Source organism: Mustela erminea, chromosome 3, assembly GCF_009829155.1.
Source record: "Mustela erminea isolate mMusErm1 chromosome 3, mMusErm1.Pri, whole genome shotgun sequence".
Lineage (NCBI taxonomy): Eukaryota > Metazoa > Chordata > Mammalia > Carnivora > Mustelidae > Mustela > Mustela erminea.
Window position 1 is genome coordinate 111,300,682 of NC_045616.1, and position 12,144 is coordinate 111,312,825.

The 12,144-nt window shown below is 38.3% G+C and overlaps 1 protein-coding gene across 1 annotated transcript; it reads right to left on the minus strand.

Moving 5' to 3' along the window:
• Window positions 1–2,196: 2,196 nt before the first annotated feature.
• CCNG1 (cyclin G1) lies at window positions 2,197–9,897 on the minus strand. Its single transcript, XM_032337105.1, has 7 exons — window positions 9,648–9,897; window positions 8,250–8,513; window positions 5,730–5,983; window positions 5,042–5,120; window positions 4,864–4,962; window positions 4,235–4,429; window positions 2,197–3,445 (listed from the first exon to the last, which is right to left on the minus strand). The coding sequence occupies exons 2-6, from the start codon at window positions 8,511–8,513 to the stop codon at window positions 4,238–4,240; spliced, it is 888 nt and encodes a 295-aa protein (XP_032192996.1). The 5' UTR covers window positions 9,648–9,897; the 3' UTR covers window positions 2,197–3,445; window positions 4,235–4,237.
• Between the last annotated feature and the right edge of the window lie 2,247 nt (window positions 9,898–12,144).

Below are 12,144 nucleotides of genomic sequence, written 5' to 3' on the forward strand. Positions count from 1 at the left end.
AGAGGTTTTAACCCAGAGTCACCCAGGCAACCCCTATTTTTAATTTTTTTTTTTAAAGATTTAATTTACTTGACAAACATAGATCACAAGTAGGCAGAGAGGCAGGCAGAGAGAGAGAGAGAGGAAGAAGCATGCTCCCTGCCGAGCGAAGAGCTGGATGCGGGGCTCGATCCCAGGACTCTGGGATCATGACCTGAGCTGAAGGCAGAGGCTTTAACCCACTGAGCCACCCAGGTGCCCCTGTTTTTTTCTTAAGGAATCTCCACACTGTTTTCCCAAGTGACTACACCAACTTGCATTCCCTTGGTGAATTGATTTTTATCATTATTTAATGATCCCTTTTTATTCCTGATAATTTTAATTGCTCCAAAATCTAGTTTTTCAAATTAATGTAAAACTTTCTTTCTTTTTTTTTTTTTTTTTTTTTTAGGATTTTTTTTTTACACTCTTCCCTTACTGTGGCGTTCAAACCTAACCACCCTGAGATCTTGAGTTGCATGCTCTACTGGTTGAGCCAGCCAGGTGTTCCCCACCAAAATTGGCTTATCTTAATCCATCTCATTTGACTTATTTTTACTGGTTTTGGTTTATGAAAATTTACAGGTTTTATACTTAGTAAGCAGTAACAAATTTTTTTTTTAAGATTTTATTTGAAACAAAGAGAGATCACAAGTAGGCAGAGAGGTAGGCAGAAAGAGAAGGAAACAGGCTCCCCGCTGAGCAGAGAGCCTGATGTGGGGCTCGATCCCAGGACCCCGAGATCATGACCTAAGCTGAAGGCAGAGGCTTTAACCCAGAGCCACCCAGGTGCCCAGCAGTAACACATTTTATAAAAATTATTCTACTATTATAAAATAGGGAAAGTAAATTCCAAGGGGTTACTCTTCTTATATGATTGTGATGGTAGCATGGAAATTAATGTGGCTAGAATGCAGTTTTGTTTGAAAATTATTCAATTTCGTAAGTCCACTTAATTTTTTGTTTTGGGAGCTAATGTGCAGAGTGGCTGAGAACAAAGTTTTTGCCTGAATTTGAATCCTAACTCATACACATACCATATCCTAACACATACCAGGTATGTGACTTGGGCTAATCAGTTACCTGTGTTGACTCCAGTTTATTTGTAAATTTGGATATCCTCATTCAGTTTGGAGGATTACATAAGAGGATTCATATAAAACATGACAGTAGTACCTGACAGTAAAAAGCCATTATTGCTAATCACAAATATTATAGAATTGTTATTGTTATTATTTTTTTTAAAGTAAGCTCTATGCCCAACATGGGGCTTGAACTTAAGACCTCCAAGATCAAGAGTTGCAAGCTCTTCAGACTGAGCCAGCTAGGTACCCGTCTTAGAAGTATCTGTTTTTTTTTTTTTTTTAAAGATTTATTTGAGGATGAAAGAGGGCACAAGGAGGGGGGTTCAGAGGGAGAGGGAAAATCTCAAGCAGACCCCATGCTGCGTGCAGAGCCTGATGGGGGCTTGATCCCACAAGACTGAGATCATGACCTGGATGAAAACTGAGAGTCAGATGCTCAGCTGACTGTGCCACCCAGGCATCTGTCTGTTGTTTTAGATAGCATGTCACATAATTAGAAACATTAAGGTTCAGGTGCCCTTTTAAAAAATTACACTGAAAAGAGGGATTATTAAGTATATATAATCTTATTCAAGTGCAAAAGAAATTTTTTTTTAAAATTTCAGTAACTCTTTGCAGTGTTCACTCTGCCGTCTTAGTTTAACTGAACATGAACACCTCAAAAATCCTATTTTTCCATTCCAATTACCAATCTAAGCTGACTAACACAGTACCTGTCATTACCAACACCTTGCTGGGATACCTTTTAAGGTAGGACAGTTTGCATAGAACTTCAGGTGGGCAGAATGTAAGGGTGAATTTGTATTGAGAATATCCATAGTAGTGATGAATCTACAAATTACCAATACTGCATCAACACCAACTTTTTAATGCACCTTAAACATATTTGTCCTCATCTTGTGTCTTCTGAAAAGCCACTGGAAAGTAAAGCATCAGTTAGGTCATAGCCATACTATTAATTGAGATTGTGTTTCTGCTATCATGCATCTTCCTGCTAAATTTAAATATACTGGGTGGAGATAGCTTTTTATTGTTTTCCGGTATCACACTGCCAAAACAGTTAAATCAGAACAAAAACTATCCAGCAAAGGAATGCATTTCAATGACTTTATTGAAAGGTATATCCCTTAGTACCAAAACATAATGGTAGTTGGTTAGGCTACCTCTGCCAACTCAAAATTAACACTGATGTAGTCAATTATTGAAATATATCAGCCTTTTGGGAAAATTGAAGTTATCCACAAAACACAGTTCACAAAACTGTAAGATATATTGTGGTTCTTTGGTTTATTTTCTAGTGCACATTTACCCACAACATGATGTCAGAACTGGGTACAGCCATTATGGATGAACTCAGGCTACTTGCTGCACTGAGTAACTGTCTACAACACTTTTAATGCCGTAGATCTCCTTACAGTCACTGACTTAATAGAAAATCTTGAATACTACCTTAGCAACTTCATAATTATGAAGATGCCTACTTACATTTTTAAAGACTTTCTTTTGGCACAGGAGGGGCAATTAGTGAAAGTATATTCTTTTCCTTTAAAAATTCTAAATTAGAAGCAATAGCAGTTTTTATAAAAACAGCCCTCAGTAAAAGTTTCTGGAGTGTTAAATCAGCAAGTTTTTGGAGTGAAGTTATTTTGAACTACTCACACAATAAACAAATTTTCTTGATGTGATTAGATGGAGGCAGTAGATATGTAATTATTATCATGGATACAAACATTACCTATTTTTTAGAAAAAATCTTAAAGACAACTTAGTATGCCAAAATGACTAGGCCTGTAGTTTTACTTTTATAAAATGCCTTCAAATTTAAGTATAATTCCCACGTATCAATAAAGTTCCATCTCTGGATTATCTATTACTTGCACTACAGGTACCAAGAAACCATTTTCACTGCCTCGAATAGTGACCCTTGTTATGCCTTAAAAGTGCATTTGTGAAATGTTGGTTTTGATGTCTACCTCCTAATTTAGAATTTAATTAGGTTACCACTTTTAATACCATCTAAATACAATATACTGACCCAATATAGAAGGTTGGGTCAATGTTAGAAATGAAGATTCACAGTTCACCTTCCCAGGCTTGTTATTAACATTTCACATTTATGCTCTTAGCTTTGAATTGTATGCCTCACAGATGAATTCAAATTTATTTTAATTCCCCTATAGCTTATTAATTAGGTAGTTTTGCCAAATCTGAGAACATCAATGCTAATCTAGTTGTGATGTTCTGAGGCTTCACAGCTTAAATCCGTTAAAACATTATAGAATCCATAGCTCAGGATTGTGGAGAAAGGCTTCAGAGAAGAGCTTTTTGTTGCCGTAACAATCCTATTTAAACAAACAAAAAATTAAATTATTAGAATTCTATCAAACATAAATATTAACTTTTAAAATGAACTGTTTAATCGAAGATTTAGAGTCATGTCATATGTAGATGTGTTAACATTCAGTTTGAATAGGAAAAAGTTAAATCACCACTCAGTTAAATTCACATGGCAAGAATTTATATCCTATGATAGTGATGAGATACTCATTTTTTATGCATATAACTACTTTCCAGTATTCCAAATGCTGTAGCAATGGTATAAAAATATAGTGTAGAGATATCTGCAGTTTGCAGATACCCAATATGGAGACTATTTGCCATAAATTACATTAATTGTAACATCCAAGTTCATACTGATTTTGCTCATAAGCTAACAGTCTCAGTTCGTTTATGGTTCAAACTTTTGGTTGTATTGCCCTGCTCAGGCTTGTGTTAACTTTAGATGTGCCAAAACTTGAGAATACATACAGCAAAATGATGTAAAATAGTGTCTTAGTGCTTCTTTTAAAATTCAGGTTTTTAAGGAAGATGTAATTTTCTAAGTGGTAATTTAATGAAGTGGCTAATGTACATTTCAAAGGTTGGATAATTCCTTATTCTTAAGTATTGTCTTAGATATAGCAAATGCCCTCAAAATATTAACTGATTAGATCAGTGAAGTCATTTCCCCCCTTGCCTCTTTTAACTCTTATTCTGAAATTAATTCAGATTTTTAATTCTTGAATTATAGAATAAAACTATAGCATTGTAAAATTTGCTTTACATGGAGAGTAACTGTGAACCACATTTACCAATTAAGGGACCATTTCAGGAATTGTTGGAAGGTGGGTTATTCTGTAGTAACTGTGCTTCAGTTGCCGTGCAGTACGTCCAGAAACAATCCATTTCAACTTCTGAACATTTGGTTTGGAACACTTGTTAGATGAATATTCAGTTAAACACTTGGATACAAGTTCTTGCCAGAAGGTCAAATCTCTGCCATTTATCTGTACATAGATTAAAAAAAACGTATTAGTCAATAAAAATAAGAGTCCTACATGGGGGGCCTGGGTGGCTCAGGTGGTTAAAGATCCACCTTGATTTCAGCTTAGGCCATGATCTCACGGTCATGGAATTGAGCTCCTGGTCAGGCTCCATGCTCAGTGGGGAGTCAGCTTGAGATTCTCTGTCTCTCCTCTCCCTCTCCCCACCCCCATCCCTGATCTCTCTCTCTCTGTAAAATAAAAAGTCTTATAGTATTTAACCAAAGCAATAAATTGTGGTCTTCTAACATGTGTCTTTCCTTGTTAAAGAAATTTGAGGATAAGCTACTCAAGTTTCAAATAGACACATGACATCTCATTTTACTTCAGGAGATAGTACAAGTGGTTTAGTTTCTTTCACAGCTATTAACACCATTTAGGATATGACCTTGACATACCTTGGAATGTGTCTGAAGATATTCTATTCCTTCTGTTAACTCTACACACTTCTGTGCTTGGATCTCCAGTGCAATGATAGACAATGCCAACACAGAAGGCTAAAAGAGATAAATTCTAAATTAAGTGTTGAATAGAAAATAGGTATAAAAATAGGTTTAGTCTTTATAAAATATTTACCTTTGCTTTAGAAAATATGATCCTGCAGTGGCATGCCTTAAGTTGAGCTTCTAGTCTTTCAAAATTAAGGCTATTCCTCCTTTAAAAAGAAAATGAAAATGAGATTAATTTTATGTAGATAATGTTACGTGTAGTCAAAAGACAGATGTTTAGAATGACATTGAAATCATTTTAAAATGAAGTTTATGCACACTTATCACAGAAAATAAATTATTTGAGGAATTCCCCTTCCTTCAGGGGAATTAACTTCTTAAAGATACTGTACATGAATTTGAAATAATTTGCTACCCCTCCCCCAAAGTATCTTATCATAACTCTCAAGCTTTTTTTTCTTTTCATTTTAATGTACTTCAGCTACTAAAGTTCTTTTTTGATAAATCTGTTAGGTGCTTACTTACTAGGTTCTATGAGTTAAGTAGTCTGTAAGTGGAAAATGTAATACAAAAATGTTGAAATGTTCTTTAATCCCAAGAATTAGCCTTCACAGACTTCAAGAATCTGTTGATAACTGAAAGTCTCACTTCTGCGGGACAGTTAAGTGGAATCCAAGGAGCTGCAGCTGTCATTTTATCCCTCCCCCCATTTTACTTATTTTGATTGGAATTATCCCAAGATACTGATTTTATGCAATATCCAGAATACCAGTCTGATTTCCCAATCTCCTTTGGTCAAAACAAAGATTACATACCTTTCAATTGGTAAGTTCTCTTGAATGAGTGAATAGTAGAGTTGCAGAAACTGAAAGGCAGTAGTAGCTTTGACTTTCCAACACACCTTCTCCAATACAATCTTTTCCATTCTCATCAAATCTGAAACCGTGAACCTATACTGGCTTATTCGGATCAAGTCAGTTGCCAATGGGACATTCCTTTCCTCTTCTATTGATTTAACAGCCAAATAGAAGCAGCTCAGCCCAACACACCCAAGGTGCTTGGGCTGTACCTAAAAAGACAGTAAGCCCAAGTTTTTAGCTTATTTTAATTAAAAAATAAACAAACAAAAACCACTATAAAGGATAATCAGATCCATTATTATGCAACTGTATCTCTGAGATGTAGTTCTCAATTGTGAAGGACTTAATGAGATCTAATCATAACTTAACTGTAGCCTGTCAATGCTATGTACCCACTTGGAACCAATTTTGGAGAAAGTGGACCAAGTTTCAGTATAATGTTTGACTTCAGCCCGTAAAAAATTCCTTTTTCTTTTTTTTTTTTTTTTAAAGATTTCATTTATTTATCAGATAGAGATCACAAGTAGGCGGAGAGGCAGGCAGAGGGTGGGTGGGTGGGTGGGACCAGGCTCCCTGCTGAGCTGAGAGCCTGATGCAGGACTCGATCCCAGGACACTGGGATCATGACCTAAGCTGAAGGCAGAGGTGCCCCAGATATTCTTTTTTTTTTTCCTTCCTAAATCATTGTAGAACTGTAAGCACTATATTCTCTTTGGACCAAATAAATTAACTTGTCAAAGGTTTACAGAAGGACTGAAACTCCTCACGGCTTATGCACAAAAATTTCTTTCTAGGATGTTGTGCTTCTCCAGATTGTATTCTTTGTAGTAACACATAAAATGTTTTTTAAATACTTTAGAACACACTGTTTATACTCTGCGTGTAAAACTCTATCCATATATTAGGAAATATCCAGATATTTCCTAAATATCTATAATGTGACAGAGTCAAACTTCTATCCATCCTAAATTCCAAGTTAAATGAAACTTTTACCAGTGTTTATATGCTCCTTTTCTTGGAACCTGTTCAGCAACATACTTACTCCTCTTTAGGGGTTTAATTATCTTTCTTATCATGCCTTGCATTGTTTGATAGTTACTGGTACAAATACTATTTTCATATAAGATTGTAATATACTTAAGGGACGGATATATATTATTAATCTGTGCAGCATTTATAGATTCAAAGGTAGTGCTCGCACAAGGTGCCTATAAAAGTTTAATTGGTCTGTTGAGAAGTTTCTTGAACCATCCAATTCAACAAATATGGAGTTTCTTCTGTATATGACATATTGTGTCAGGTACTGAGGACTAAAAGAGGAGTTCCATTCCAATTGTCACATCATCTCATTGACTAATGACCATAGGCACAGAGAAGGTAGATGTATTTTTAACAGTTAAGCAAGCTCTGAAAGCTAGCTACATGGATGTCCTGCTTACCCAGGATAGGGGAATAACTACATAAATTCTCTTTCACAAGATATTCTCTTCTCAACTGTATGCCAACGTTTGCTGAAAATGACAAGCTTATGCAAGATCTGAATAGGCCTGAGGCTAAAATAATTAAGAATCTTATATATGCCTGGAGATTAAGAAATACTAAGAAATACACTGTACTGACCCAAGTGGTTCAGAGCATCCAAAAAAAGGAAAAAAAACCACCAAAAACACAAAAGCCTGTAATTCTTAGCCACAATCTAGCATTCTGCCTCTAACACATTTCTTAAACAACAGTAGATAAATGAAAACATCCAACCTATCAAGATGGATTTTATTTTTTAAATTTTATTATTTTGGGGCTCCTGGGTGGCTCAGTGGATTAAACTGCTGCTTTCAGCTCAGGTCATGATCTCAGGGTCCTGGGATCGAGTCCTACATCGGGCTTTCTGCTCAGCGGGGAGCCTGCTTCCCTCTCTCTCTCTCTCTGCCTGCCTCTCTGCCTACTTGTGATCTCTATCTGTCCAATAAATAAATAAAATCTTTAAAAAAATTTTACTATTTTTTAAAGATTTTACTTATTTATTTGAGAGAGAGAGAGAGAGGGAGAGTGAGCATGAGAGCAGAGAAGGTCAGAAGGAGAAGCAGCCTCCCCAGGGAATTGCAAGCCCAATGCAGGGCTCATCCCAGGACTCCGGAACCATGACCTGAGCAGAAGGCAGTCACTTAACCAACTGAGCCACCCAGGCACCCCTCAAAAAGGTTTTTAACAACAACAGCCAACTCTCATACTGACAGAGTCTGCAATTATTTGCTATTAGACTATTTTCCAATGTCAGAAGTTAAATCTAATGATGGATTATTCTTGACTATAAGGAAGAGTATTCATCAATGCACAGAATCATCAAAATGTTTTGACTACTTGGTGAAAATAAAAAACGTCAAGTTTATGAATGTCAGCCCAAAGCTACAGCAATTCCATCTCAAAAACACACTAGGCAAAACTAAGAAATACTCTGTAATGTAGCTTTAAACATACCTTCATTTTGGACAGGAATCTGTCCAGTAAATTCACAGCTAGAGAAAATGTCTCCGTGTCGAAGCCAAAGAACTGAGTTAGACTGAGAAGATCTTTTACTTCAAAGTCCCTTAGCCTTGCAGTCATTCTGAGGCCATTATCGTGTGCAGATTCAATTAGTCTCAAGCCGCAGACCTTTGGCTGACATCTCGACTCCTGTTCCAACAGGGCATTCAGCTGGTGTAGCAGTTTCTGAGAGTCAGTTGTTGTCAGTACCTCTATCATCTATATATAGAACAAGGCCCAGAAAGGAGTGTAAGAAAAGCCCTTCCTGCCTTGTATCATGCTAAGTGCTTTATAACACAAGTCTCCCCTCCCCAATGCCCCTAGTGAATCTAAGTCCTTGTAAAACGCCATTTGTTACAACCCCCACCCCACCCCACCAGTTGGTCACATTCTAAATTGTGAGTTCTTAGAGGACAGGAGCCTTGCCTTAAAAAAGATAAATGCAACGCTTCAGAGATAGTTGTACAGGTCATTCACCGTCAAGAGATAAATGCATATAGATGCTGTAAGATGGGGTGCCAAAAACTTTGAAATTAGATGGTACTATGTTATTCTGCCATATATTCACAACATGAACTATTAATGTTAGTTAATTTTACTTCATTCCTATTTCCTCATCTGTAAAGTGGCTATGAGGTTACTACTACTTATCTCATAGCCTTGTGTGGAAAAATGAGATCACCTAGATATATAGTGCTTAGCACACAGGTACCTAAGAAACGCTGGACAATAATTTATTTCTACGTCTGTAAAATGAGGTTAACAGTATTTCTCTGAACGGCTGTTAAAATTAAATAACGTGATTCACGTAGAGTTTTGCACAATGCTTGACACACGGCGCCCAGGAATTGTTAACTTTTATTGGTGTCAGGAAAGGAAACTTTAAGGGTGCTCCGGGAACACATGGTGAAGGCGGGAGGCTAATTTGGGTTGCAAAATGTCCCTGGGAGTTTCATTAATGTAAGAGTCGGTATTCCACAGCTACTATGTCCCGGCCACAAGCCAAGGCCCGGATACAAGGATATCTCCCACACCAAGTGAAAGACAGGTAGGAAGGGGATCTTTAAAGCTGCGAGACGAAAGGGGTGGGCAAATAAGGTACCTCTAACTTTTTATGGGTCCAACTCTTTGGTCGCTGGGCTGGTCCCTGGGACCAGGCAGACCAGACAGCAAGACTCTCCGGAGGTCGGATCTGGCCCCGCCCCTCCAAGCTCGGACTAGCCTGGACTTGTTGCTTACAGCAACGGGACAGTTAATCGAGAAGAAGAGCGCGGGCCGGACCTATCCCTCACCCCACGCCCCCAACCCTGCTCCCTAGCCGCACCACGAAGTCAACCCGAAGTCCCAGCTCACCTTGACCGCGACTACGGCTCTTCAGCGGTAACCACCCTCCCCGGGCCTGCTCTCACCTCACCCCACGATATCAGATCCGATAGGCCCACGAGGTGAGGGGACTCGCGGGTAAGAGGGGAGAGGCCCGGGGAGGGGGAGCCGTCCTGAGTGGAGGTCTCCGCAGCGCCGCCCAGACGACACTGCCCACGACAGGGTCAGCTCGGAGGCGAAGGGGCCGCTCCCCAGAGCCTGAGTGATATATTGGAGGGCGGGGCTTTCCCCTGGTGGGAAGGGAAGAGGGGGGATTTTTAACCCCTGATTGGTGTATTTCTTTTGATGGATGGCCTCATTGGTCCAAAGAGGGCTGGTCTGGGAGGGAAGAAGTCCAGCCAATCAGCACACACTTCCCATTATCCTGGGACAAATTCTCCGCCCCTTGAAGCCACGCCCCCTACCTCTAAGCGTCTCTCATTGGAGAATTTCCCTAAGTGTTTTCAATGAAGAGGAGGTCGAACTAAATGCTGCACGAACCCTGTCCCCGGCTCAGGTCTCTTCTAGCAGCCGGATTGGCCAGAATATCATTCCAGAATGGACTGGGAGCTTTTGTTCCTGCGGTTTAGTAGAATTGTTTGACCTCCTCTTTGTAAAAATACAGTGGCCTATTTACAAAACACAAAGTAAAGCCTTGGTTTTTCATTACACATGAAGAGGTGAATTTTTCTATGCGTTGTTGTGTTAAATTTCATAGATTTCTCCTTGTGAGCTTGGAAATCAATTGAGTCTTGCCTTATTTTACTTTGGTATGTTTTATCAAAGAATGGAGTTGGGCTAGGTAAATTCTTGATCTTTACCAATTTTCTGAGTTTTATTTTTGAGCAAACTGAAAGAGAAAAGTTGGTAGTTTTTGTAATTGCTTAAAACACAAGGTGTGTGGTTGACTGAAGAGGAAAGTACATGGGTAAATATTCGTAGTAACTTGAATCTAAGTCCACAGATTTTGTGAAGTGAGCCCATGCCATGTTGGTGGGAAAATAAGAAGCCCGAAGCCTTCTTGGACTCCCTCCCACTCTATCTCCCCCTCACTGTCACAAATGAGAAGGGTCAACATTAAAAGGGCCTGAGGACTGGTGAGCAAAGAGTCAGTTATCAGTTCTAATGAACTCTACTTGGATGTCTCTGTTATCATGACCTCTTCCTTGTTAGTGGCTGTCTGAGCTGTGAAAAGTGAAAATTTGAAAGATTTGCTGGTGCCTCTACTGTTTTTTCGGAGGTGTATTTTCTTGAGGCAGTGTCACAGAACCAAGCCCCCAAATGGGGTCGGAGTTGTGGACAGGAAAGGGGGAAGGAAAGCCAAGGAGAAAAGTTAATACCTGAAAATAGCACTTCAGCCACAAAATCAGTTTAGTTGACAAAATTCAGCTTTTTAAATAGTGAAGGGGCCTAGCTCCTCCTTGAAAACAAACTTACATAATGAATATAAATGGACAATTTAAAACATTTAAAAAGTACTCACTACAATAATGTGGGAGTTTACAAATGTACATGTTTCTCTTTTGATTTTTGGTTACAGAATTAAGAATATACGTATGTGTGTGTGTGTGTGTCTCTCTCTCTCTATATATATACACACTCATTTACTAGTATCTATAGAACACATAATATGTGCCATGGAGAACAAAATATATTAGTTGCTGTCCTGGTGGAAGATGTAGTCTTTTGAACATTATAAACACATAGACTTTGGAATAAAACTTATTTTCAAATCATAGGCTACTAACTGGCTATGTGGCTTTTAGCAAGTTATTAAATCACATTGGTTTCCATTCTTTTCTCAAAATTGGCAAGTCAAAGTACCCTATTCATAGAGTTATTGAGAGAATTAAATAAAAAGCAAAGTACATAAAGAGGTAGGCATTTTGCCCAGAACACAGTAAATACTTGCTAAATGGTAGCCTTTATCATTAAATTACTAACATTTCTTTTGAAATGTCTTATTTAAACATACATTTGATTGGGTTTTCTCAGTTGTCAGATTTAGCCTTCTCAGCCCAGAATCAGAGTATTAGAATTGTTTAGTTAAATCTAATTAAAGTATCTAAATTGCATGTATTAATTTCTACATCTTTTATACTTGAAATTTTCATGTGAGGCTTTAGGTAGTATATCAGTGTTTATGTAATAAAAATGTTTCTCTCACATTGGGATGTCATTATTATTATTTTTTTAGAGTTTTTTTTTTTTAAAGATTTTATTTATTTATTTGACAGACAGAGATCACAAGTAGGCAGAGAGGCAGGCAGAGAGAGAGAGAGAGAGAGAAGGAAGCAGGCTCCCTGCAGAGCAGAGAGCCCGATGTGGGGCTCGATCCCAGGACCCTGGGATCATGACCTGAGCTGAAGGCAGAGGCTTTAACCCACTGAGCCACACAGGTGCCCCTTTTTTAGAGATTTTATTTATTTATTTGACAGAGAGATATCACAAGTAGGCAGAGAGGCAGGCAGAGAGAGAGAGAGCGAAG